The 25,388-nt window shown below is 37.4% G+C and overlaps 1 protein-coding gene across 3 annotated transcripts; it reads right to left on the bottom strand.

Moving 5' to 3' along the window:
- Positions 1 to 1,569: 1,569 nt before the first annotated feature.
- On the bottom strand, positions 1,570 to 24,418 carry LOC131430468 (coiled-coil domain-containing protein 170). 3 transcript variants are annotated; one of them, XM_058595482.1, is made up of 10 exons: positions 24,298 to 24,418; positions 7,613 to 7,660; positions 3,685 to 4,426; positions 3,448 to 3,629; positions 3,214 to 3,384; positions 2,985 to 3,149; positions 2,798 to 2,914; positions 2,607 to 2,744; positions 2,217 to 2,522; positions 1,570 to 2,142 (listed from the first exon to the last, which is right to left on the bottom strand). In XM_058595482.1, exons 1-10 carry the CDS (start codon positions 24,382 to 24,384, stop codon positions 1,750 to 1,752), a joined length of 2,349 nt encoding a protein of 782 aa, XP_058451465.1. In that variant the 5' UTR covers positions 24,385 to 24,418; the 3' UTR covers positions 1,570 to 1,749. The 3 variants fall into 3 exon arrangements, with proteins under 3 accessions (XP_058451465.1, XP_058451466.1, XP_058451467.1); XM_058595483.1 differs by lacking the exon at positions 24,298 to 24,418 and adding an exon at positions 13,279 to 13,793; XM_058595484.1 differs by lacking the exons at positions 2,607 to 2,744; positions 2,798 to 2,914.
- Between the last annotated feature and the right edge of the window lie 970 nt (positions 24,419 to 25,388).

Genomic DNA, 25,388 nt, shown 5'->3' with positions numbered 1-25,388 from the left:
ATTTTTTTATTTTCATTTTATAACATCAGTTGTTTTAGTATACATGATAAAGACGAAAAAAGTAATGTTACTCTCATCACGACACATTTGTTTTTATTTAAACTTGTCAAAATCTCATGTCAACTGGCCCGTCGGAATATGATTTAACATTTTGTAAGTCATTGAGAATAAGGGATATTATTTGGCTCAAGTGGTAAGAGTTAGACAACCACATGACACTGAATTTCTAGCATTTGTGAGCAATTTCAGAAATAAATAGCAGATAAACTGGCAGGATCGACTTTCTCCGAATCGGATGAAACAATGTACACCTCTTCAGTATGGCAATCTCTTCTTCCTGATAAAGGAACCTTTTCGACTCAATATTAATTTTTAGAATGTCGAAATTTGAAACCGTAACTAACCACTTCAAACATCGTTTTCCGTCATCTACTCATCAATCCTTTTCCTAAAATACCCACATTGTAAAGGTTTTTAAGGAATATCGACATCGACATATCGACGCTATCTTGGATTTTGATCCGACCCCAAACATCATTTTCTTGCAACCACTTATCACATATGTTCCGAAAATGGCCATGTGATTGGGGGTTTCCACATTCATTACACAAAACTTTTTTTACGAATAAAATCCCAAATAACGTAAACTTTTTTTACGAACTACCTCCATTTACGAACCCCCGTTTAGTTCGTAAATGGAGGTTTCGGTGTATTTTATACATTATTATTATTTTCACTCATTTAACCTCGGTTTCATAATCTATTTTAGGTGGATTTGATGCTGCTTGTTTTATCGGAGGTGGAGCTTTAACCATCACGTCAAAACTTCTATATCAAGCTGTATTCTACAAAATCAAAGGCCTCATAATATTTCTCAAACTTTTTTTTTTGCATTTCTGTTTCTGATTTCGGGAGGAGTCAGGGTAGTATGAGAATAGAGAAATAATTCCACCGCTAGGTGGATAAAAACAGGTTTTTTTTCTTAATTCAAATATGAGAGATGTTCTAGAGTGGTTCTAAGAACGTTCAAATCAATTAACATTTTGAGATAGATTAAAAGAAACTTAGAACTCTCGGATCGGGATACTGCCAAAAAATACGATGCCATAGCCGCAGTATCGTTCAGGAAATCTATCTGCGATGGGTAATCGTTCATGCTGCCCCTGTCAACAGGATATTGGGAGGGAATCTAGCATTGCCCCTAAATATTGATTTTGTACTAAGTATTCTTCCTCTTTTTTCTGGCGGACGTCACCTCCTTTGAAAAGACGCCGATTAATTGCACAGGAACCTAGGCTATATATTGCCAGTTAATTTTCGTGTATAGTCCAATGTATTTTCTTTTCAGTGGATTGCCAGCGAAAAACACGCTGGGTTGCAACCTCGATTCGTCAAAGTACGTATAAAAATCTTTACTTTTTCGAGAAATATTTGATTTTTCCAACGCTAATCACAACCCTCGAACCAAGAAAATATTGCCATTTTTGAAAGAAAAGTTTTCTGCATATCCATATCCATATATAGCAAAAATAACGTCGTTTAATAAACAAACCATACTTCGTGGTAAAATAATTTTTACTAAACATTTATTCCATACAACATTTTATAGCTACAACCGGTTGGCTTTACCTATTCTCGTCTAGATGTCAGCAGTGTACATTAGAAGGGGCCTCGCTTAAATTATGGTTAACTGAAATGATGTATTTTATTTTCTCATGCCACGTGCTTCGGTTCCGTTCAATGTTTGACTCAGTATTTTTTACCGAAATCAAAATCATCGTCAAAATGATTATCGTGATCGTTGAAACCCGAATCGATGTACCGCCTGGTATGAACCGGACTGGAACTTAACGGCCGACAACCGGAGGACGTCGTCGCCGGTCCATCGTCATATCGGGAACAGTGATGGTCACTTCCGGCCGTTGTTCCCAGCGGTGATGCCGACCCGTACCGATGGCCCAAACAGGTACAGTGATGCTGCGAGGTACAGATCGACTGGAGTTTGTGGAGTAGCTCCGATTCGGGACTTTCGTGCATGTGCAACAGTTTTGCCACCGATATGCGGAAGGCTTGCAGCTGCGACAGACGGTGACCGGTGTCCGCCAGTTGGGATTTCACTCGGGACAGTTCGTCGCGAAGATGCTAAATTTTCCGGGGAAAAAATTATCAGTGTTTTTTTTTCTACGGGGTAGACTCCTAAAGTTCAGGTGACTCACCGAAATGGCATGTTCATCGCGAACTCTTCGATCGTGAGAACTTTCGACGGCCGAACGTGCCTTCGATTTGTACGCCGCCAGTTGATTCACCAGCCGTTCCCGTTCACCCTCGAGCTGACACAATCGTGCCTGCAGTTCGTCACACTTCCGGGATCGTTCCAGGGCCGTTAGCTTGTAGTCGGATGCTTCGTTGAGTTGTGATTTCACCTCCACCAGTTGAGCTTTCACTTCGGCAAGCTGTTCGGCGGTTCGTTCGGCATTCTTCGAGTTCTTGCGTGCTCTGTGAACCGCTTCGTCCCGTTCGGTCTGAAATGGGAGGAAAAAGTATACAGACTTAACGGGACTCGTTTGGATTCTCTAGACCCGATGGATGATTGAAACGAAAACTACTTGAAGTATCACTTTCCCCCTGGCATTGTCCTCTAGCAGTGCTATTTTTCGCCGAAGTAGCTCCAGGTGCAAGTCTCTTCGTTGCACTTGTTCCCGGAGGACACGAACCCGTCGTTGCAAATTGTACAGTGCGGAACTCTACAAAACGAGAATGATTTAGTGCCGAAGAATGAAAAATCAAAAGGGCGTACTTCTTTCATTGGCAGATCGGTGCAGGAACGTTCGCGTCTCAGCTTTGGCAAATGGCTTTGATGATGGTGATGATGAGAATGGGAGTGCGTGTGATGGTTCGCTAGTTCCCAGCAATTCTGATGGGTGAAACAAACAAACAAACAAGCAGTCACTCGATCAACTTCGAAAAGCGCTCACTACGCTTACCTTATCACAGATTCCGTGGATGTGGTGATCGTGATGAGTCGACAAACGACTCGCTCGCTCTAGCAAAGTTTCGCCCAGGATGGTGGTGTCGCTTCCGGGTGCCGGAGGTTCCGTACATTCGCTCCAGTTCAATGCTCGGGCCAGTCGGACCAGGTATTCACTTAACTGTGGGTTTTATTGTATTGATTAAAGATTCTGATTTAGAAAGAAACAAAACAACTAGTCTTACGGTGGTGTGTTCCGCTCTAAGATGCTGCAGCTCGTGACAAGCCTTCTCCAAACGCTGCTCGGCACTGACACGGTGCTGTTCCTCAGATTTCAATCGACAGTTGGTCCCTTCCAAGTGTTCGCTGTGCCGTGCAGCATCCTGATGAAGTTGTTCCTTGAGGTGTGTTATTTGCTAAAGGAGATTAATTTATGACGGGACCAGATTTCTCCTTGAAATGTTTTACGTTTTACTTACGTCATGCAAAGTCTGGTTGTGGTTCGTAATTTCCCGCACTTTATCCCGAATATTGTTTTCGCAAGGCTCATTCACACCCACAATGCTGGCCAAGGTACGTAGGAATTGCAAACGTTCAGTTTGCATCCGATCGGTATTGTTTTGTAATCGACAGCTGCGAGACTCGAAACCTCTGAGCTCCTCTAGAAAAAAAAATTGGAAATTATTACCAACCCTTCATCATTGAAGTCAACCAACCTCTCAGCTTATCTCCGTTCAGCTCACTTTCCGCTAGCCGATCACGGGTCACCTGAAGATCCCGTTCTGCCTGGCGACATCTCGATTCCAAACCCTGGGAAAGCGACTGCAATCCTTCGATTTGTGTCTGCAGACGAGTTTTCTCGGTAGAAGCAGTAGTTTTGGCGGTGATCAGTTCCGCTTCGGTCGAAGTTAAATGTTCGCAAGTTCCGGCCAATTTAGATCTCAACCGTTGCAGTTCCGCCACAGTTTCGGCGGCCTTATTGAGAACACATTCCGCCGTCAGGTGAGCCCCTTCACAGACATCAATTCCCAGACAGAGACACAACCTTCGGATCAAATCCTGTAGATTGGTCCGAGCCTGATCGCGATGGCCTTCCTCCTTGGTCAAATCACACTCCAACCGTCGGCTTTTCACACACAGCTCCTTAATCTTGTCTTCCAGGTGCTTTTTATCCCGCGTCAGAGTACCAACGACACTTTCGGTCCGGGAATGAAGTGATTTCTCCCGTGACTCGGCCGCCGCCAACCGTTGCTGCAGTGAACCGATGAGGGAAGTTTGGCGAGCGCTTTGCGCACGCAACGCTTCGCACTCATTTTCCTTGGCACACAGCGAACTTTTGGCCTCGGAAAGTTCCGCCATCAGCCGGTCCCGCTTGTAGGTGGATGCGGCCAGTTCGCTGCGTAGCGTCGTCGCCAAATCGATCGAGTGTGCCAGATGATCGCTGCATGCCGGATCGGGCTGAGAAGTAATAAAAGAATAAATTGAAATGGAAATCTTCAAGAAAGTTTTGTGGAATTCAAGCTAGATGACGTTAGTGATTTTCTCTTTCAAATAGTTATTGTCGAAAAATGACAAATCCTAAAAAAATGTGTAGTTCGGGCGATTTTCACAAAATCCGTTATATGTTTGAATAAAAATACCGAAAAAATCCCTATCGAATCCTGCACTGAAAAAAATTGATTTTGAAAATTTGAAAATCGATTTTCGAAATAAACAAAAAATAGTGGGTAAGAAAGAAATGTAACCCTTTTCAAAAGAGAGCCAAGATCAATTATGGAAAAACAAAGTATGCAAAATGACTTTGTGTGACAAAGTCTACATGTCCAGAATGGTTCCTTCTATCAGGTGTACAACTTTGCTTCCGCCGTTTTCCGATAGATGGCTGTACCGGCTGAGGCTGGTCAAAATACATAGATGATAATGCCTTTGAAGTGAGTGTGTACAGTGCCTAACGAATTGTCATCGCCGTTTCAGTGACAGTTGTTCTCGTTTTCGTATTATTCACGCTCGAAAATGTCTGTTTATGTGCCCAATTCTCGCCATTTGCGGAAAGTTTTATTTTTCTGTTACAATTCGAAAAAAATGCAAATTGAGGCGCATCGAATGCTTTCAGAAACTTACGGTGATGCTGCTCTGAGTAAAAGATCGTGTCGGGAGTGGTTTCAACGTTTTAAAAATGGTGATTTAGATGTCGAAGACAAACATGATGGTGGAAGAGAAAAAACCTTCAAAGATGAATAACATTTTACTACGGGCTCTTAAAACCGGGTTTTCACAGATCCACAGATTCGCAGATTTCCAGAATAATTAACAGATTTCCAGATTCCCAGATTCCTAAATTCACAGACTCTCAGATTCCCAGATTCCTAAACTCATGTATTCCCAGAATCTCAGATTCACCAAATTCTCTAATTCTAAATTTCTTGTTTCTCAGATTCGCAGATTCGCAAAATTCTATAATTCAGATTTATAAACTCCTAAATTCCCAAAGTTTCAGATTCGAAGATTCGCAAAATCCATTAATTATTAGATTAATCTCTGCGATTTTAAGATTCGCAGATTCGCAGATTCGCAGATTCGCAGATTCGCAGATTCGCAGATTCGCAGATTCGCAGATTCACAGATTCGCAGATTCGCAAAATTCTCTAATTATCAGATTCTTAGATTTCCAGATTTGCAAATTCGTAGATTCGCAGATTCGCAGATTCGCAGATTCGCAGATTCGCAGATTCGCAGATTCGCAGATTCGCAGATTCGCAGATTCGCAGATTCGCAGATTCGCAGATTCGCAGATTCGCAGATTCGCAGATTCGCAGATTCGCAGATTCGCAAAATTCTCTAATTATCAGATTCTTAGATTTCCAGATTTGCAAATTCGTAGATTCGCAGATTCGCAGATTCGCAGATTCGCAGATTCGCAGATTCGCAGATTCGCAGATTCGCAGATTCGCAGATTCGCAGATTCGCAGATTCGCAGATTCGCAGATTCGCAGATTCGCAGATTCGCAGATTCGCAGATTCGCAGATTCGCAGATTCGCAGATTCGCAGATTCGCAGATTCGCAGATTCGCAGATTCGCAGATTCGCAGATTCGCAGATTCGCAGATTCGCAGATTCGCAGATTCGCAGATTCGCAGATTCGCAGATTCGCAGATTCGCAGATTCGCAGATTCGCAGATTCGCAAATTCGCAAATTCGCAAGTTCGTAAATTCGCAAATTCGCAGATTCGCAGATTCGCAGATTTGCATAATTCTCTAATTATCAGATTCTTCGATTCACAGATTCGCAGATTCTCAGATTATCTAATTCTCACATTCGCAGATTCGCAGATTTCCAGATTCTCAAACTCCCAGATTCTCAATCTGTGAATCACCGATTCTCAGATTTCCAGATTCATTAACTCCTGAATTCCCGAAATCTCATATACGCTGATCATCAGATTCTCAGATTCGGAGATTCGCAGATTCGCAGATTCGCCGAAATAGCTAATTCTCACATTCGCAGATTCGTAGATTCTCAAACTCGCAGATTCGCAGATTCGCAAATTCGCAAAATTCTCTAAATATCAGATTCTTAGATTAGTAGATTCGCAGATTCTCAAATTCCCAGATTCCCAGATTCTCAATCTGTGAATCATCGATTCTCAGATTCCCAGATTCATTAACTCCTGAATTCCCGAAATCTCATATACGCTGATCATCAGATTCTCAGATTCGGAGATTCGCAGATTCGCAGATTCGCAGATTCGCAGATTCGCAGATTCGCAGATTCGCAGATTCGCAGATTCGCAGATTCGCAGATTCGCAGATTCGCAGATTCGCAGATTCGCAGATTCGCAGATTCGCAGATTCGCAGATTCGCAGATTTCCAGATTCTCAAACTCCCAGATCCCAAGATTCCTAGATTCCCAGATTCACAATCTGTGAATCACCGATTCTCAGATTCCCAGATTTATTAACTCCTGAATTCCCGAAATCTCAGATAAGCTGATCATCAGATTCTCAGATTCGGAGATTCGCAGATTTGCAGATTTGCGGATTCGCAGATTTGCGGATTCACAAAATTCTCTGATTCCCAGATTCGCAAATTCGTAGAATTCCCGCGATCCTGAATATTCCTATATTTCAGGATCCCGCAAATCTACGTTTCCTGATAATAAAATTTTAACATAGCGCAATTTCAAGATTTCAAAACTCCAATACTCTGCATTTCAAGATATCGTGATTCCAAAATTTGACCATTGAATGCATTTAAGATTTTGAAATGAAAGTAAATATTTCTCTGAGATTTACTGTGAACTGAAGAAAATGGTTCTGAAAAGGACATTTTTTTTGAATATTTATCGATTATAACCATAAGCCATTTTCAGAGTAGATAGCAAGTCATCATCGATTTCAGTACCGTTTGTTTTACACTGATGGAAAGATCAATACGACTTAAGACTGATTTGGAAAAGGTCTAATGAAATTTTTGCACGCACTTTCTTCAAATCGTTGTTACTCGGAAACTATCAATTGTCATTTGAAAAGAATTTGTAGATAATCGATTGCACCCTCTAAAACTATAAATACATAATCAAATTTTTTGTAAAATGTATTTGTTATCATTCACATGCTCAATATTTTCATAGTATGAATACTTACGTGATGATGGTGATGGTGCACTGGTGAGTGATGATGCTTTGGCATAGTCTGAAATTTGGAAACCGAAAAAAATATTTATATAGAAATTTTGGTACTTCATTAAATGAACCTTATTTTGTTGTTCAATACTTTGTTTATTAAACCTAGGAGAAGCGTCACAATTCACTAACACTGGGACACTGCGCTGCTAAAACAAATTTCGTGAAATTCCAGATCAACGCACAATTTTGTGTATGAAAAACAGCTCCCCCTCCCCAGGCCCGGTTCTTTTTCAGAAGGCCCGGTCTACTGTGCTTCGATCGAGATCATGTCAAAACGTACGTGCGTTTTGACATAGGACTACGTCTTTCTTTTCTATACTCATCTGGGTGCATTTGAAAAAATTTCAAACTACGAGAGCATTACGAAACTATCCCAGATTTACTTTCCCTGTTTGAATGTTTTTTTCAATTCTTTTACTAAACGAATGGAAGAAGAAGTAAGATTGTTACCAATATCACACTTAGCACATAAACATTTTTTAAATAGTGAAATAATAAGTCCAAACACAAAATATAACAATCAACCGAATCTAGAAATATACCCTGAAGCACACCAGAGTGAAATCTGTGTATCAACTTGAAAAACCTGTGTACCATCTGCATTGCATATTTTCGATCATAATATGTGAAAATCTGTGGAAAACATTTTGAAAATCTGCCATTTTTATTGAATATTCATAAAAACCTGCAGAAAACTGTGAATTTTGATCAAATCTGTGTTCTGTGACATCTGTGCGGCAAAATAGGCAAAAAATCTGTAGTACTACGGAAAAATCTGTGAATGTTGTCTATGATCATCCATGAACGGGGACACATCGAGTGCGCAGACCGCCATCTACATCAAGAGAGTGAAACTCAATCCAGCCTTATTCGACTGGTGCTTTGCAATCAAGAAAAAATTCAGCATTAGACAACGTAGAATATCAACAAATCCGGCCACCGAGAAGAATATTTCGTTGATCAGCTTTATACTATGTTCACACCTGCAGAAAATAACACGTTTTAACGATAGTGACATAAAGTTAAAACCGAACTGTTCACACTTGTATTATGTTATACGCATGACATATTGTTTGTTATTGAGTTTGTTTAGAAACAAACTGCAAAAATGTTTACGTCGCAAACATTAAGCACTTGTTATGAAGATAAATTACTGTGGAACTTTACTGGGTTCCGGAATTCTCATAGAAGTCGGAAGTAATTCGGAATAGGAAAATCTACAGAGAAAAAATTGAAAATTGCATTCCCGATTTCAAAAAGCAAAGTTTTTCACAATGCCTCGGAAAAGTTGGTAAAAATATGTCAATCGCTTCAATGTTCCACTTCTTCACTTAGAAAGTTTTCTTCTACGTATTAAAAAGTCGTTTTTAGTCATTTGTTGGTTTTAAATGTTTTTGTCACGTTAGTTGTCAACGTTTCGAAGGGTATTTGCTTCGAAACTTTGGCCATTTACGTGAAATAAATATATTTAGCAATAAATGATCAAAAAAGTCATGTCTTAAAACAAAAAAAACAAGCATTTTTGCACCCGTTTCTTGTTCTGTTTTGTCATGATTACATGGCTACTCTGATGGAAAACTGTTTCGATAAAAGCTTATCAATTGACATAGTCGAAAAATGACGGAAAATGCTAGCAGGGTTGTGCTTGACTGATCATTATATCATGTTATTTTTGGAAAACATGTTTTAATGTGACGTTTCTGTATATGGAATAACACCGAAGAAAAACATGTTATTTCGCTTAAAACATGAAATCAGACTTAAAACTCGTTTTAACTCGCAGTGTGAACGTAGAGTTAGGCACCGACATTCAACTGGTGGACGTTCACATTTCAGAAAAACCTGTTTTAATTCACCTAGTGCACAGTGGTTTGAATCGACAAAAACGTGAACTTAATTCTCTAGCTGCTCAACCGTTAATCCGATATACATAGTTCCTTTGGAGAACTCATTTACAAAAATATACCTCGTGATTTGATCACAATAAAAAATGTGCAAAGCCTACTACGGAATTTCGCCCTTTTCAGTGATGGTATACAATTTTTAACACACTTACCTTATATTTTCGGATCCGGATGAAACTCCGGAATTGGAAGTCGGATTCAAATAATATTCAGGAATTTTATATGGGACCACAAGCCATTTTATTTGAATCTAAGTTTGTAAAAATCGGTTCAGCCATCTCCGAGAAAAGTTAGTTCAAAAAAACGTCACACACACCTCCGGGTCTCGTTTCAAAAGTCGGTTTTCACAGTGATTGCATAACCTTTCTATATGATAAAGGCAAAAATATACCGAAAAGTGAGCAATGATTTTTTTCATAACAGCCCTTCTAAGGGCTATAAACGTCAAAAAAAGTACTGCAAGAATTACTTTTCGGTTGAAATATGAAAATCGGCAGTGAAAATAAATATTTTATTGATCCGAGTCTGAATAAAACTAGACAGTGTTCAATATCATAGAGAATAACACAATTCGGCCCTTCTGAAAGTATGAAGTAACAACCGTACAGAATTATAATAGTTTCTTTCGGTGGAATATGCAAATCCGAAATGAAATGATCAACACCGGAGTCAGTATTGAATCAACAAATGAGTCAGTATTGAATCAATCCGCACTGTGAGCAGTTCTGCTGCGGGACGTTCGCAGTGCGAGATTCGCTTCATACGAGAGCGATTGCATCATCATCCAGCTGCTAGTCGTTTGCATTTGTGGTGATCCGATGAGAATGGGATCACTGGGATGGGATGTGATCGTGACACAAGAATCGTGTGCAGTACTCGACCCTTCGCTTTCATAAACCACGCTGTTGATATTCAACGTAAAGAAGTATGAACGCACTTTGATTTCGCTGTAAATAATTCACAAGTGTTAGATATTCAAATTTTATTCGATATACTGATAATATTAGACTACAACAACAGAATATTATTCTCAACATTTGCTACTTAGCCATTGTAGACTAGCTGGCGCACCTTCTTGCGAACGATCCTCATTAAATTCCGTACAGACTTCTTGGCGACGAGTTTTGACACTTTTTTCCAATCTTTTTCGAACTGTTGAATGGTTTCGGCTGCCGAGACATGTTTCCTAAGAAGGGCCTTCGTGAATGCCCAAAATTCGTCAATTGGTCGAAGTTGTGGGCAATTTGGTGGATTCATGTCTTTTGGGACGGAAGTGATATTTTTAGTAGTTTACCATTCTACCGTTGATTTCGAGTAGTGGCAAGAAGCAAGATCTCGCCAGAAGACAACAGGATCCTTGTGGCTTCGAATCATGGGTAGAAGTCGTTTTTGTAAACATTCCTTGATGTATATTTCGCTGTTCGTTGAAGCAGTGGTGATGAAGGGTTTCGAAATCTTACCGCAGGTACAAATTGCTTGCCAGACCATAGCTTTCTTACCAAATTTTTCGACTTCAATCGATGTCTCGGACTGGTTTAACACTTGCCCTTCTCGCACCGTAGAATATTGTGGTCCCGGCAAGGATTTGTAATCGAGTTTTACGTAGGTTTCGTCGTCCATGATTATGCAGTTCAAATTTCCAGCAAGAATCGTACAGCTTTCGAACCCTCGGCCTGATCGATGCTTCTTGTTTCGGACTACGTTTTGGTTGTTTCTGCTTCTTACAGTTTCGAAAATTCAAACGTTCTTTAGCACGAAGAACATTTGACTTCGAACTGCCTACTTCTTTGGTCACATCCCGAACTGAAACCTCCTTCTGTTGCTCGAACGCCTTCAGTATACGTTTACCCAACTGAGGGTTAGCAGGACCTTTTCATCGACCCGTTTTCGGTTTATCCTCAAAGGTGTTATCCTCACCGAACTTCCTGATTGCATTTCGCACGGCTTTTTCACTTACTCCTTCCAGTTTTGCCATCTTTCTCAGTAACAGTCCGCATTCTGCGTACCATTTGTACACATTTTTTCGACGTTGTTCTGCTGAAAGTCCACGCATTTCGAAACAAACTAATGAAAACGAATAAACAACTGCACAAGTGGTTAGAGAAAAGAGTAAACAACAGGACGCAGCCATAAAAATTGACAGATTCTGAACCATTGAGAAATGGCAGCGGTTTTTGGTTGCGTCCATACTTTCTGGGATAGTCTTTATAGATTCAAGATATGTCAAAAAGCAAAGTCTTGGCATTACATTGTTTTGGTGGAATTTGGCATTTCTGTTCCAATACTCTTCGCTGCCGATTCAAACCGTACAGACAGCTGGTTTGTAAGAGCAGCGCCCTATTCATTGAACCGCCAACCCGGGTATGGCTATCGTTACGATAACATTTATATAATGACTTTTTCTAAATCAAGGCTTAAACTTACAAATGGCTTGGATCGGCGCCGTTCCTGGAATACAAACGTAATCATCCGTAACTAAATAGCCCTTTTCAGGACTCCAAAGCCACAAGCGGTACTTTCCAGGACCCCAAAAGTGACGAAAAGAATTTTTTCAGAAAACTGATTTAGACTGCCGCCAGACATCCCAAAAACAAACGCAACTTTCCGAAACCAAGCGGTTCTTTTCAGGACCCCAAAAATGACAATGTACTAATTCAGAGAGTTCAAAACATCAGCTGTGGAATCTCGATTGCTATCAAGTCACTTAATATTTATACACAGGCCGAATGTAGTCCTACGCCAATCTCGCGGTTATGTATCTGATATTACCTTTTTCAATACTTTTACCGCGCATCGTTACGATGGTCAGTAAATTTAGTGAATATTAGTTTTCGATTGCGTGGAAAACAAAAGACGCAACTCAACAGGACACATAATTTTCGACTTGAAAGTCTTAACGCATTCTTGAAACATTCCATAATATTGACATAATATTGCGTCTCTGGCGGAAAACTTTGATCGATTTCCAAAATTAACTTTGGCGAGAAAAACACAATTACACTACCAGGTGGATTGAAAAAGACAAAATGTACTTCTAGTGCAAAGCTGCTTTTACAAGAGAAACATGTACAAAAATAACATTTTAGTAGAAATTCAAATCTTGGGAATATCCTTCCATGTTAGACTTTTCCAACTTTAACACTGATAGAAATTTTCCCTATGTCCTTGACAGATTCACTAAGGAATGCAAACGTGGTTCCACACGAACGAACGCAACAAAAAATAGGTTAACAACCATTCGGCCTGCTTTGATGGCGGGTGGCTCCAAGTAAAATGAAACACCAAACTGCCATAGGCATGGCGAAAAGCAGGTAGAGAACGTGTTTCAACTGTGCAAAGTAGGGACGCCTACTGTTGGAGTTTCCTGGCCTGTTAAAGCGCTTTCTTTTATTACGCTGCACTACATTTCTGTAGTGCCTACTACGCTTGTTCGAATAAAAACTGTAATCAATTTCCTAACATTGGCTCCTTCTCTGTGGCAACAATTTAGCAAACGAAAAAGATATTATATTGTCCCTATTAACATAAGTAAAACGATTGTCCTTCATCACACCATTTTTTTTTAAATTATTAAAATATAACTTTGAGGTTCTTTATTCGCAAGTATCCTATTTAACGACGTTTATTACGTAAAATCCATTCTATGATTTCATCCAGGATAGAGCCGTAGTCAATATTTACGGATATAATGTTCCATTTACATACTGTGACTGTGACTTACTTTAGGTTTATTGAACACTTTCCTTATAGTAACAAACACTTTCACTACTTATCTTGTATTGATAATCGTTTTTTTGAACACATAATTGAGCATTCTAGTAGAATGTTTGACATTTATGTTTGAACACTACTTGTCAAATAACTCTCCAAGCATCTAAACCAGCGCTCCAGCATTAAAATCAGTTCATTTTCACCACTGAATATCCACATCACACTTCACTGAAAAACCAAATTCCACCAATCAGAGTGTACGAAACATGCTCCAACACATCCGACCCTGCCTGGTATCCTTGCAAAACTGCTGCAAAGTTTGATTCACGATATCGGAATTCTCTGCACACCACCAAAACCAACCAACCAGCAAACAAACAAAGTTTCACGCAAATAACGGATAAGCCTCAACGTTTTTTCGCCACCGAACGCAAACACATTGGCATTCTTTTTTTTGCTTTTGATAGTTTGTTGTATTTCGCTTGTAGTAATGCAATTTATCAAAACAATAACTAACCCGCCAACGAGCCTGTCAGCCCAAGTTAGGCTAACTCGTGTTCCTATTCGACTTCCGTTCGAAAGGAAAATTGAGATCAACAAATTCCTTCGCTACACGAATCGATTATTATGCCATAAAATTCAATCGACTCCAGTCGAACCGTTTACAGTTACAGGAACTGAACCGAGTTGCCGAGAGTTTGGTTTGGCCGACTTCTAAGACCTGTGTGCTCGATCCAAATAGTAATAAATTGGAAAATGGTCTCCAATCACAGGATTATCTGAAAAGGGGACGGTAAGTCACTTTTGCAAATTTGGTCATGCAATAGCAGGAACTTTCATTCAGAAAATCTTACCTTGATACCGTGAAAATAGAATCAACAAAGCTGTAGTTGCCATGGAGACGACATCAAATGAATCCTAATGTCGGCCATTCTTCACCAAAGGGACTGTTCGATCGAAGGAATTAGGTGAGAGGTTGGAAAGTCTTACACAGGAATAATTTTTCAGTCGAATTCATGCCAAATATGAAACAAGTTGCTATCGAAATTCGTTTGAAATTTCACCACAAGCGCAGCAGCATCAGATAAATCTCGCATTTCCATCCCGTTAACAGGAAAAGTTTCCCTTTGTTTTGAATACTTTGGTGACAGATTTTTGTGTTCCATTTAAACCAGGTTTGGAAATAAGCAAATATTTTGATTCACAGTAAATAGAAATAGTCAGTATTATCTTTTTATATCATATATTTATTGTAGATATTATAATGAATTTTGAAACGAATGATTTTTAATGACATAAATTTTGGTTTTACTTAGAGTTTAAAAATGTCTTTCATTTCTGATTCGGAATCAACACTTTAGCAAAGTTAGGTTCGTTTCAATGCAGCTCTGTGTTCATTGAACAGGTTTGAAGTTCAAATGGTACTTACGGTTTCGGTAATATAATGGTATAAGTGACGTAAACGTCACAACCGATTACTGCTTAATTTTCTCGGATATGGATTTTCCGATATCAATAATTTTCGGTCGTGATGTATTTGAAATTTATTTAGTCGTGGTGGAATAATATCGTCAATGAAAACAGCTAATAATATTAACATACATGTTGCGATGAAAAATAATCATAATGATAATAAAAACATGCCCAATCAAAATGCGTGCTACGCAGCTGAATAATATTACCCTATTTAGCTTGAATATCATACACAGAAGTAACAGGAGTGCAGGATTTTGCTGCGCCAATTCAAACGCATCATTCAAATGCTGCGCTCCTGTTACTTATATAAATCAAATTCATGTCAAATACCGTTTTCTTTGGTTTAATCTAAATAGTGCATGAATATCATCATCAGCATCAACCAGCTGTAAGTAAAACAAAGTCTTTTGTCGTTATACTCGCTATTTGATGTGGTATATTTCTTTTTACTAATTTTGCATTGCGCTGCACTCATATCTCATCTTGCTCATATGTGATTTTCTTCCACAATGCTCTAAGCTGAACGAATCGTCCAGTGATTTTATCTTGCATGAATCAATGATAATAGTAGCTTAAAATTACTACCGACAGAAGATCGGTATTGATTTTGATCGATGTGATTCAAAGATCACTGATCAACTGATCTTAAATAAATTAAATCAGTAGTGATCTTTATTGGGAAGGATCACAAGCAATCATCTTCGCTAATGATTATAATTTGGTGATTTTTTTTATCTTAAGTTAACAGTTTCGCTGCATGTAAAGTTGTAGAATTCAACTGCAGGATCTTTAACGTATGGGTATCGGTTTCTAAATAAATGCATAAATTTGAAAAAAATGCTACCTAAACTATTCGCAGATTCTCAGCAAAACGTTCTATCTATGAACATAAAAATCAAACTCGCCACATTTTTTTTTATATTCCTGATTTTTTTTTATATATATACGACATAGAAGGTAACTTGAAATGTATGTGTGAGATCAGCTTGGAAGATTTATAACCTTTTGTGTTCATATATATCCCAGTTTTATTCTTTTTTTTTTCAAATTTTTCTGATCCAGAGAGGTTAATTTTGTGTACCGAAACCGGACTTGAACTTTTCAGAGCAGAAATCGTTCAAAAGACATTTTTAGTGCAAGAACCGGGCACAAAACTTTGAATGGGATAACCAGATAAAATCTTAGCCGGTACTTTCAGAGCAAATGTGTTGATTTTTGCATAGAAACTTTCTACGAGTTTCCCTCGTTTGCGGGATTCATTCCACATATTGAATGTTATGTATTCTATCTAACAGATTCTAGGTCGTTTGTTGTATTAATTACGCGTATGCGTTCGGCACCCACTATTTAATCTACAAGTTGTTTTTGATTACTGAATATTGATGACGAACCTTTCAGTTTAATCTAATTGTATTGAAATCAGATATTATTATCTTGACGAATTAAGTTCGATAACACATGTCTATTAAAGTATTTTTTGGAATCAAAATTTATTAAAGTGTAAAAAATTACTGCAATTATCGATATTACTAGGTTTGAAAAGAAGTTCATTACAATTAAAATTACTAACGTGATTACTCTATTTAATTTTTTCGGTACATAAATGCGTGAACGAGATTCTGTGAGAGCAGCTAAAATTCTTCACATGCGCATGGTTCTCTTTTGAAAATGAGAACAAATTTGTCTTTGCGCAATAAAAAGAACGCGTATCCATAAAGTCTGCTGCCACTCTGTGTAATATACAGCTCCCAAAATTTAAAAAATAATCGATCATAAAGTTTTAGTTTTCTTAATTCACGCTGTTCAGTTTTTTGATTCACAATCGGAAATCTTGATTCACGTTTTCGTGCGCAAAATGGGCTTATTTCCACCTCTGATTCAAACCATGTTTAAAATTGCAAATAATTTCGGATACCCAGAAAAGGACCGTTTAGTTTATTGGTGTTGATGATGAAAGGGCCTGATAACAATCATCCACCACTTCATGATCGAGTTCATCCATCGTTTTCCTCGACTGCGACGAAACATTACAATATCGACGAAAATGTCTCTCGTGCAAGGCAAACGGTGCGTAAAATAAATCTGCAGAAGGTCCACCAGCTGATGAGCACAGCAACCTTCTCGGCGACATTAACGAATTGCACAGTAGTTTCGATACTGATATCTGTTTTGTGAAGGGACTCTGTGCGGACATACACACAAACACTGAAGAGCGGAACTCCTATAAAAACCGAGAACTTATGTACACTGAAGTTTGTTTTTACGCAGGAGATACGTACCACAGCAAAAAACTTGTAACTCCGGAAATCGACGGAAAAAGTAGCGTTACTTCGAAAATCCGCCTAGGAAAACCGCGTAGCTTTGGAAATACGCGTAAAAAATGCGTAAAAAGAAATCGCATAAAAAAGACCTGAGTGTACACGAAATTGCTTGGAAAACAGGGAATTCGTGTCAATGCTTAGAAATAATTCCGAGTAATAGCTGTAATAATATCGATAATCTGTTAAAAATTGGTTGAGTATAGGTTTTAAAAAACTGACCCCTTTTTACATGGTTTCATTTTCCGTATTAGGAGTTTGCATCCTTATATAGAAAACAAAGCCATAATCTTAGGTCCAAATATTTTCTTGTCTATACTGAACTCCTGGGGCCGCTAATTCGTTCTTCAGAAGTTTTCAATGTTTCTGCGAAACCGTACTGTTTATTTTTATATATTCTGTTATCCAGTAGTTGAAGTACAAGTTTCCATTTTTAAAATATAGGTATCTCGTATTAACGCAAAGTAACAGTGAAAAATTTTAAAGTCATTTTTAACTGGCCCTTTCTTAATCCACCTAGTGGTGAAATGATCCCATTCTCATATATCTTATATTTTCAAGAAATATCACTAGAAGATTCTGTCAAGATTTTTTCTTTCTAACTTGAATAAAATCAAAAACTTTCTTTGGTAAAAATTACCATCCGCTGTTCAATTTGTAAACAGTTACGTCAAGTCAAGAAAGATTTAAATGTGGCAACCCTGCATGCTATACAAAATTGAACAAAGCACGCTGTGTGCTAGGCGGGTTTGTTCCGGTTCCGGAAGTACCGGAAATAGTGGTCATATATACCAAAATGGATCTCACTCACTTTTCTCATCGATGGTTTGACCGATTTCCACAAACTTAGATTCAAAAAGGTCTTCCGGTCCCATACGGAATTCCTGAATTTCATCCGGATCCGACTTCCGATTCCGGAGTTATAGGGTGCGTACTAGAAGAGTTTGTATGTCATGTTAGTTGGTGGCCATACGAATCGACTTTGATTATACCGGTTCTCGGGTTCCGGTGCCGGAAGTACATATAATAGTGAACCCATTTCGTTTTCTTAAGGATGGCTTACGCAAACAAAGCACTGTTTTATTCTGTATGTTATGCATAAACAATCTCTTGGTTTCTTTCAAAAATCGAAGAGAAATTTTTTTAATAGAATGCCACAATATTATATGCACATGAGAAAGGCATCATTACACCACAAGGTGGATTAAAACAGATTTTTGTAATTTATAGGCGTTACGAAGCGTTACATGAGTTACTTTTAGTAAGTTACAGGCGTTATGAAGCGTGACGTGCGTTACTTCTTTGTAAGTTATTAGCGTAACATACGTTACTTTTTTGTTGGATTTACATACGTTACTTGCGTTACTTGCGATACTTTTTTGTAAGTTTTAGGTGTTACGAAGCGTTACATGTATTAATTTTTTGTAAATCAAAGGGGTTACAAAGCGTTACTATTTAGAAAGTTATTATCGTTACGAAGTGTTACATGCGTTACTTTTAGGGAAGTTATAAGCGTTACGAAGCGTTACATGTTTTTTTTTTGTAAATTATGGACGTTAAGAAGCATTACATGCGTTACTTTTGGTAAATTACAGGCGTTACGAAGCGTTACATGTGTTACTTTTTTTGTAAATGATAAACGTTACGTAGCCTTACACGCGTTATACACATTACGTTAAGAAGTGTTACATGCATTACTTTTGTGTAAGTTACTGGCGTTACGAAGCATTACATACGGTACTTTTTAGTAATTTATAAGCGTTACGAAGCGTTACATGAGTTACTTTTAGTAAATTACAGGCGTTACGAAGCGTTACATGTGTTATTTTTTTACGAAGCGGAAATTTTTCAACCGATTTTTACAAACTAAGATTCAAACGAAAGGTCTTGAAATTCTTTAAAAAGTCCCCGAAAAGTTGATCCAGGTCCGACTCCCGGTTCCGAAATTATAAGGCAATGAGTATCAAAACTTTCAAGCTGTCATACAAAATTATGCAAAATCGGTACGTGCTGGTACGGAAGAAGAAGAAAACAAACCCGCCTAGCACACAGCATCCTTTGTTGAATTTTCTATAGCGTGCAAGGTTGCCACATTTATATCTATATTAACTTGACACAACTGTTTACAAATTGAACAGGTGATGGTAGTTTTTACCAAAGAAAGTTTTGGCATTAAAAATGCCTTACTCTTCGCTATACGGGGCCGGGTGTCAATTAAAAGTTTCAAAAATAGCCGCGTAACCTTTTTGTGTCATAATTTTGAACGTTAATAGCTCAGTCATTTGTTGATGGATTGTTATAATTTAACAACCAATCGATTCGGAAACTTTTAACTTAAACATGTATAGCAACGTCGTTTCAGTATTTCAATAGCATACTATTGAAAAAATGGTTAGAATTGACCTATGTTTCCATCTACCAATCCCAGCTGTGGAAATTGACGTCATTTTCTTTTCCGGCATAGGAGGCTTTGCGTCATGCATAAAGAACACCGCATTGTTATGCGTAGTATGAAGAGAAATCTATAAATATATGCTGCAAATCATTTCTTGATTTCAGTTGATGCTTGACTGTGAATGAAACAAGTAGCTCGTCGAGTGAGGTGATGACTGGATTGTATATGCAATCGTTCGTTGGATTGTCGTTTTTGCTAACTCTTCATTGTACGAGGCTGGGTGTCAACTTAAAAAAATGCAAAATCGTAACCTTTTTTCTGTCATAATTTTGAACGCTTATAACTCAGTCATTTGTTGATGAATTTATATAATTTAACTACCAATCGATTCGAAAATATTTAACTTAAACTTATATGATAACGACATTAAATTATTTTAATTGCATACCATTGAAAAATTGGATTGAGTTGACCTATGTTTTCACGAGCCAATGACAGTCTCAGTGAATGATGTCAAACTCTCGTCCGATTTGCGCAGTATGAACTATAGCACAAAAGGGAATCTATAAATATATGCCCGAATACATTTCTTCTTTAGTTTACCCATGGCTTATCTTGATTCTCCGGTAACTAGCAGGCCAACTTAGAATTATCGGCGATAGATTTTTCGAACCTAATTTGAAGCGCTTGTATCTCTGTGATTTATTGATAAATTTTCCTCATTTAACTTGATTCGAAAAAGTTTAAAATTGTTTTAATTTGTCAACGGGTAGTTTGCATACTGAAATCTCCATTTACATACGAACAACACGGTGGCGCGCAAATAAATTCAGTATAAAGTTGTGTTATGATGATAATCATAGATAATTATTTTGCCTTAAATGTGGCAAAACACAAAGACCTATCTCTCAGCATAATCCCTCAGACCCTATTATTAAACCAAACAATAATCGTGTAACCTAATTGAATAGTTAGAAATTGATTTATTCGTATAAAGCATAACATTTTGTTCGAATCTTGCTTCCAAGAATCTTATAGAAGAGATCCAGACTAAGTGTAGCAAAAATAATGCAATGCAAATCGTTATGCAGTATCGATTTGAACAAGTTGTTGTCCCACCAGGAATAAAACGCTTCAAAAGCTTCGGAACTTAGTACAAATGAGTTGCACAGACTCACATATACAGAATTATCAGATGCAATAAAGTACAGTATTAGAGATAAACTTAAGACAAGCTGATTTGCGATTTTACATGTATAATTTAAATCCTTACTAAACTCGGGTTACCGCCAGTTTCAGTTAAATTATCATTTCCATAAAAACAACAAGTGTCTTATCACTACATGCGTTGTAACAATGACAATGTTCGTTCATGTATTAATAAAATCTAGTTATTATATGAACCTAATTAAGGAATTTGGTTGCGTATGCATTGGTTCCCTAATATGCAAAAGTGAAAATCAATCAAAGTAACAAAATATGTTCTGCGGACTGTGTCACATATTTTCTTCCTTGTTCTGCTGCCATTCTATGTTCAGACACTTTCCGAAGATTATCGATGCTTTTTAACGAAGGATCATTAAAATTAAACTATTACTGAGTTTATTGGTTGACGGTTATTCAAATTTTTCACATCCAAATTTTTCGATCAAAATATTTAAAATCTTCTCTAATCTCTGTTTATAAAATGATTAAGTTTGTACGTTCTCTGTCTTGAAAATTATTATGATAAAAAATCGTTTCTTTTGTCCAGATTTATATCTGGAGTTTGTACGTATCCAAAATTGATCTTTTAAGTAACTTTGAAATCATCATAATTGACTTTCATTTAAAGTATATTTTCCAAAAATTTTCAAATGTAAAAATTTATTGAAGGCATCAAAATAGAGTAGAATCAATTGTTCTGAAAGAATCAAATTGTAAGTAAGAGTAAGTTTGTAATTTGTGACTTTTAGTGCATCCATCATCATCTTTATTTTTGTATTTATTATGGGTACCTAAGAATTATTTCATTTTTAATGTAATCGTGATCGGTCGTGTCTTGCATACAACCCTCTAATGTTTTTTGATTTTATTCAAGTTAGAAAGAAAAAATCTTGACAGAATCTCCTAGTGATGTTTTTTGAAAATATAAGATATATGAGGCCAGTTAAAAATGACAAAATTTTTCACTGTTACTTTGCGTTAATACGAAATAAAAAAATTATTTACGTTACGAAGCGTAACACACGTTACTTTATTCGTGAGTTTTACATGCGTTACTTACGTTAAATACGTTACTTTTTTGTAAGTTATTGGCGATATCAAGCGTTACATACGTTACTTTTTTTGTTGGATACGTTACTTGCGTTACATGCGTTACTTTTTTGTAAGTTTTAGGTGTTACGAAGCATTACATGCATTACTTTTTTGTGAATCAAAGGGGTTACAAAGCGTTACTATTAAGTAAGTTATTAGCGTTACGAAGCGTTACTGTAACTTATCGATACTCTTTAGTAAGTTAAAGGTGCTACGAAGCGTTCCTTTTGTGTTAGGTATGACGCTTCGAAGCATTACAAGCATTATTCCTTTGTAAGTTACAAGCGTTACATGCGTTAGTTTTTATAAGTTATAGGTGTTACGAAATGTTATTCGTTACTAAGTTACAATCGTTACGATGCATTACTTCTAGTAAATTTTAGGCGTTCCAAACCGTTACCTTTTGTAAATTACAGGCGTTACGAAGCGTTAGTTTAGGTAAGTTACAGGCGTTACGAAACGTGACATGTGTTATTTTGTGTAAGTTTTTGGCGTTACGAAGCGTTACATGCGTTAGTTTTTTGTGAGTTGTAAGCGTTGCGTGCGTTTCTCTTGAATGAATTACAAGCTTTACGAAGTGTTATTACATTTTTGTAAACTAGAGACGTTACGAAGCGTTACATTCGTTACTTTAAATAAGTTTTAGGCGTCACGAAGCATTACATTCGTTACTCTTTTGTAAGTTATAGGCATTGCAAATTGTTACATGCGTAACTTTTTTTGTAAACTTTTAGGGTTACAAAACGTTACATGTGTTTTATTTTTAAAATGTACAAGCGTTACGAGTCTTTACATTCGTTACTCTACTGTTAGTTTGGCGTGTTACGAAGCGTTACATGAGTTACTCTTAGTAAGTTACAGGCGTTATGAAGCGTGACGTGCGTTACTTCTTTCTAAGTTATTGGCGTTACGAAGTGTTACATGCGTTACTTTTTTGTAAGTTATAGGCGTTACATGCATTGTTTTTAGTAATATACAGGCGTTACGAAGCGTTACATGCGTTATTTTTTTGTAAGTTATTTACGTTACGAAGCGTAACACACGTTACTTTTTCGTGAGTTTTGTATGCCTTACTTTTTAGTAAGTTATTGGCGTTACGAAACGTTACATGCGTAACTTTTTTTGTTAGTTTTACATACGTTACTTACGTTACATACGTTACCTTTTTGTAAGTTATTGGCGATACGAAGCGTTACATACGTTGCTTTTTGTTGGATTTACATACGTTACTTGCGTTTCATGCGTTACTTTTTTGTAAGGGTTAGGTGTTACGAAACGTTATTTGCATCACTTTTTTATGAATCAAAGGAGTTACAAAACGTTACTATTTAGTAAGTTATTAGCGTTACGAAGCGTTACTGTAACTTATCGATACTTTTAAGTAAGTTATAGGTGCTACGAAGCGTTCCTTTTGTCTGAGGTATGACGCTACGAAGCATTACAAGCATTATTCCTTTGTAAGTCACAAGCGTTACATGCGTTAGTTTTTTTGAGTTACAGGTGTAACGAAATGTTATTCTTTCTTACTTTTAGTAAGTTATAGGCGTTACGAAGCGTTAGCTTTTGTGAAATACAAGCGTTACGAAGCGTTACTTTAGGTAAGTTACAGGCGTTACGAAACGTGACATGTGTTACTCTTTTGTAAGTTATAGGCATTGCAAATTGTTACATGCGTGACTTTTCTTGTAAGTTTTAGGTGTTACAAAACATTACATGTGTTTCTTTTTTTAAATGTACAAACGTTACGAGTCGTTACATTCGTTACTCTACTGTAAGTTTGGCGTGTTACAAAGCGTTATATGTGTTGCTTTTTGTAAGTTATAGGTGTTGAAAAGCGTTTTGGCATTTCAATTTTAACATATTGAAGAGTCTCTTTTTTGCACGTAACATTATTTTTCTTTATCTGAGGGCCCCTCCCGAAACGAATTCCTGGGTACGGCCCTGGTTAGATCAGCACCTTCTCCTCGGAAGCACCGAGTTGTAGTAACGTAAGTAAAATTCACAATAATACATAACCCTCAGTTCATTTCGTATTCTGTTATTTGCCGGAAAAAGACATTCAAGATCTTTTCGCCAAGCAGTTTAAAAATCTTCAGAAAAACTAATCTTTGAAAGGTGGAAAAAATCTTTTGGTGAAAGTTATCAAAACTGTGTCACTTTTTTTCAGTTTTCAAGGTGAATTGTTGTTCTGTAAAGATCACAGAACAACAATTCACATCGAAAACTGAAAAAAATGTGATACATTTTTGAAAACTTTCACCAACTTTATAACATAACTTTATAACTTTATAACATTATAATCTGTTCATTTCAAGGTTTTTTTTTTGTTGCGCCATATTTATACTGAAATAATTAAAAAACTCTTTATTGTTCTATAACAGAAACTATTAACGATATTTAACAGAGTTTAGCTAATCCTAAAATTATTACACCTCACTCAAACCAGCTCTCAGTGCTTCAGAAGAAGCTAATGAACATCACGATTCCACCACTTACTTTATCTAAGTGAACTTGCACACTTTAAATGTCACCTAGCTCTTACCTCTTCCCCACCACATAAAATATCGAAAATTTCCCAATCCTTCTCGCTGTTTCCCGACTCTTCGTCTGTCGTCTTTATCTTTGACATTATCTGGCCTTTTGTTTTGTAACTAACCTATGTGTATCAATGTAACAACCAGTGCAACTATCAACTTAACACTTGTACTGCAAAACAAGTCGCTTTATCCATGATTAATTCACACTTTCACGACCAAAATAATACTGATTAAGCAAACATAGAGAAACAGTGTTTTCCTTCTTCAAGAGCGACTAGAACTTGCGAAACCCTTTAGCAACTCTTTCTACTTGTTAGTGTTTTATTAACTTCGAAAAATCAAAATTCGCTTCCTGTGCTGTGCTCGCAGTCTGAAGTTAATAATTTGAAAACTAATTCGTAGGTAGCTAGAATCAGAACGTGTCCACGGAATTCAAGCACATCGTGTTCCTACGGTTGGAGCATGTCAGAGACCTCCCACCCCCCCTTGCAGGAACTCCAATCGCAGTATGCCAGCCACTATTCAAACTTTCAATCCGTAGGTATGGAATTGTTTATACCATCGAGGGTGTTTCCACGGGGATCTCCTTGAAGTGCGCCTACTGCGTTCGGGTTTTGTTTTGCTCATGTATGGGCAAACAGTTACGCTCCAACAGAAGTACACCCATGGAATATTGATCCGGGGGGCTAAGGATAGGAAATTTGGATATCAATCTGCAGCTCTAGCTGTTTATGCTTCATGAAGTACAAACTTTTGATTTCTACATTATTTTTTTGATAAATAATCAGTGTCAGTACGAATTAAAAGACTGAGTTCGAAACGAAATTTAAGGCTATGATATTGTTAGTTTGAAGAATTAGATCATATTCTAATTGGTTGTTATACCAAAATCTACATACTGACGTCTAACAACAAGAAACAAATCGATAAATTAATCAGAAAATTATTCAAATCAAAATTTTTGTAACACTTCTTCTAACTAGAAATCAGAAATTTGTTATCACTTATCAAACAATCCCAAGCTGAAATCACATACGAATAGTGAAACGCTGATCAAAAAGCTATACTTTAGCCTGACGACTAGTGAAAGCCAAAA

Source organism: Malaya genurostris, chromosome 2, assembly GCF_030247185.1.
Source record: "Malaya genurostris strain Urasoe2022 chromosome 2, Malgen_1.1, whole genome shotgun sequence".
NCBI classification, from domain to species: domain Eukaryota; kingdom Metazoa; phylum Arthropoda; class Insecta; order Diptera; family Culicidae; genus Malaya; species Malaya genurostris.
The sequence above is the reverse complement of the archived record's forward strand: the minus strand, read 5'-3'. Positions and strand labels throughout refer to the sequence as shown.